At 36.2% G+C, this 940-nt stretch overlaps 1 protein-coding gene across 1 annotated transcript; it reads left to right on the top strand.

The window, feature by feature from the left end:
- Window positions 1-5: 5 nt before the first annotated feature.
- On the top strand, window positions 6-935 carry LOC109593660 (putative ankyrin repeat protein RF_0381; the record flags this gene model as incomplete). The annotated part of the gene is made up of 1 exon (XM_020008643.1): window positions 6-935. A coding segment is annotated over one exon (930 nt), but the record flags the coding sequence as incomplete, so codon positions are not given.
- Between the last annotated feature and the right edge of the window lie 5 nt (window positions 936-940).

Here is a 940-nt window from a genome sequence, read left to right as displayed (position 1 = left end):
ATAATGATGCTCTACCAATTCATTATGCCTGTACTAGTGGTGTAATACAACTAGTGACATTTCTAATTGATGTAATAAAATGTGATGTCAAAACTGAAGGTAAGACTGGCTTCACTTGTGTCACTCAAGCATGTCTCTCTGGTAATCTTGATCTTTTAAAATTATTAATAAAACAATACAAACTTAATCTTAGAATATTTGGCATAGCATCATCACCAGAAGCTGCAGTGAGGAAAGGACATGTTCATATACTAGAATGGCTCAGACAAGAGTATCATATCAATGTAGCCTCATTTAAGAATGGTTTATTACCTTTTTATGCTGCACAAGACAACCGTTTGTATTGTTTAAAGCATTTATTAAACAATTATTCATTTGATGTTAATGCCACTAAACCCTTTTATGGTACTCCATCTACACTCCTTCACATAGCATGTCAGGAAGGACATGTTGCTATAGTTCTCTACCTCACTAGTCTCCCTCAGTGTGACGTATCAGCTAAAACTTCAAATGGATCAACAGTTCTTCATTTATCATGTAAATGTCATTCTCTTCCTATACTCAAACATCTAGTGGAGGAGCATCAGTTGGATCTCACTATTAAAGATTACAATGGAATGGCTCCAGTTCATGTAGCCTGTGAAGAAGGATCATTGAGTATAGTCAAGTACATTATAGACCATTCACCATTATCTCTTGATATGACCAACTCTTTTGGACGTACTCCACTACTTATTGCAGCTTTCTCCAAGAACCTTCCCATCATTCGTTACCTCAACAGTAAAAACTGCAACATTTCTATACTGGACGATAAAGGGTTTAACGTAATACACATATCGGCAAAGGGAGGGTCTTTGGATATATTAAGGTTTTTCATTGATGGTCGTTACTGTAATCCTGATATCACTGATGCTTCTGATCGTACTCCACTTTATCTCTC

The sequence above is a fragment of the Amphimedon queenslandica genome, unplaced genomic scaffold (genome assembly GCF_000090795.2).
Source record: "Amphimedon queenslandica unplaced genomic scaffold, v1.1 AMPQUscaffold_311_Cont27666, whole genome shotgun sequence".
Lineage (NCBI taxonomy): Eukaryota > Metazoa > Porifera > Demospongiae > Haplosclerida > Niphatidae > Amphimedon > Amphimedon queenslandica.
The sequence above is the reverse complement of the archived record's forward strand: the minus strand, read 5'-3'. Positions and strand labels throughout refer to the sequence as shown.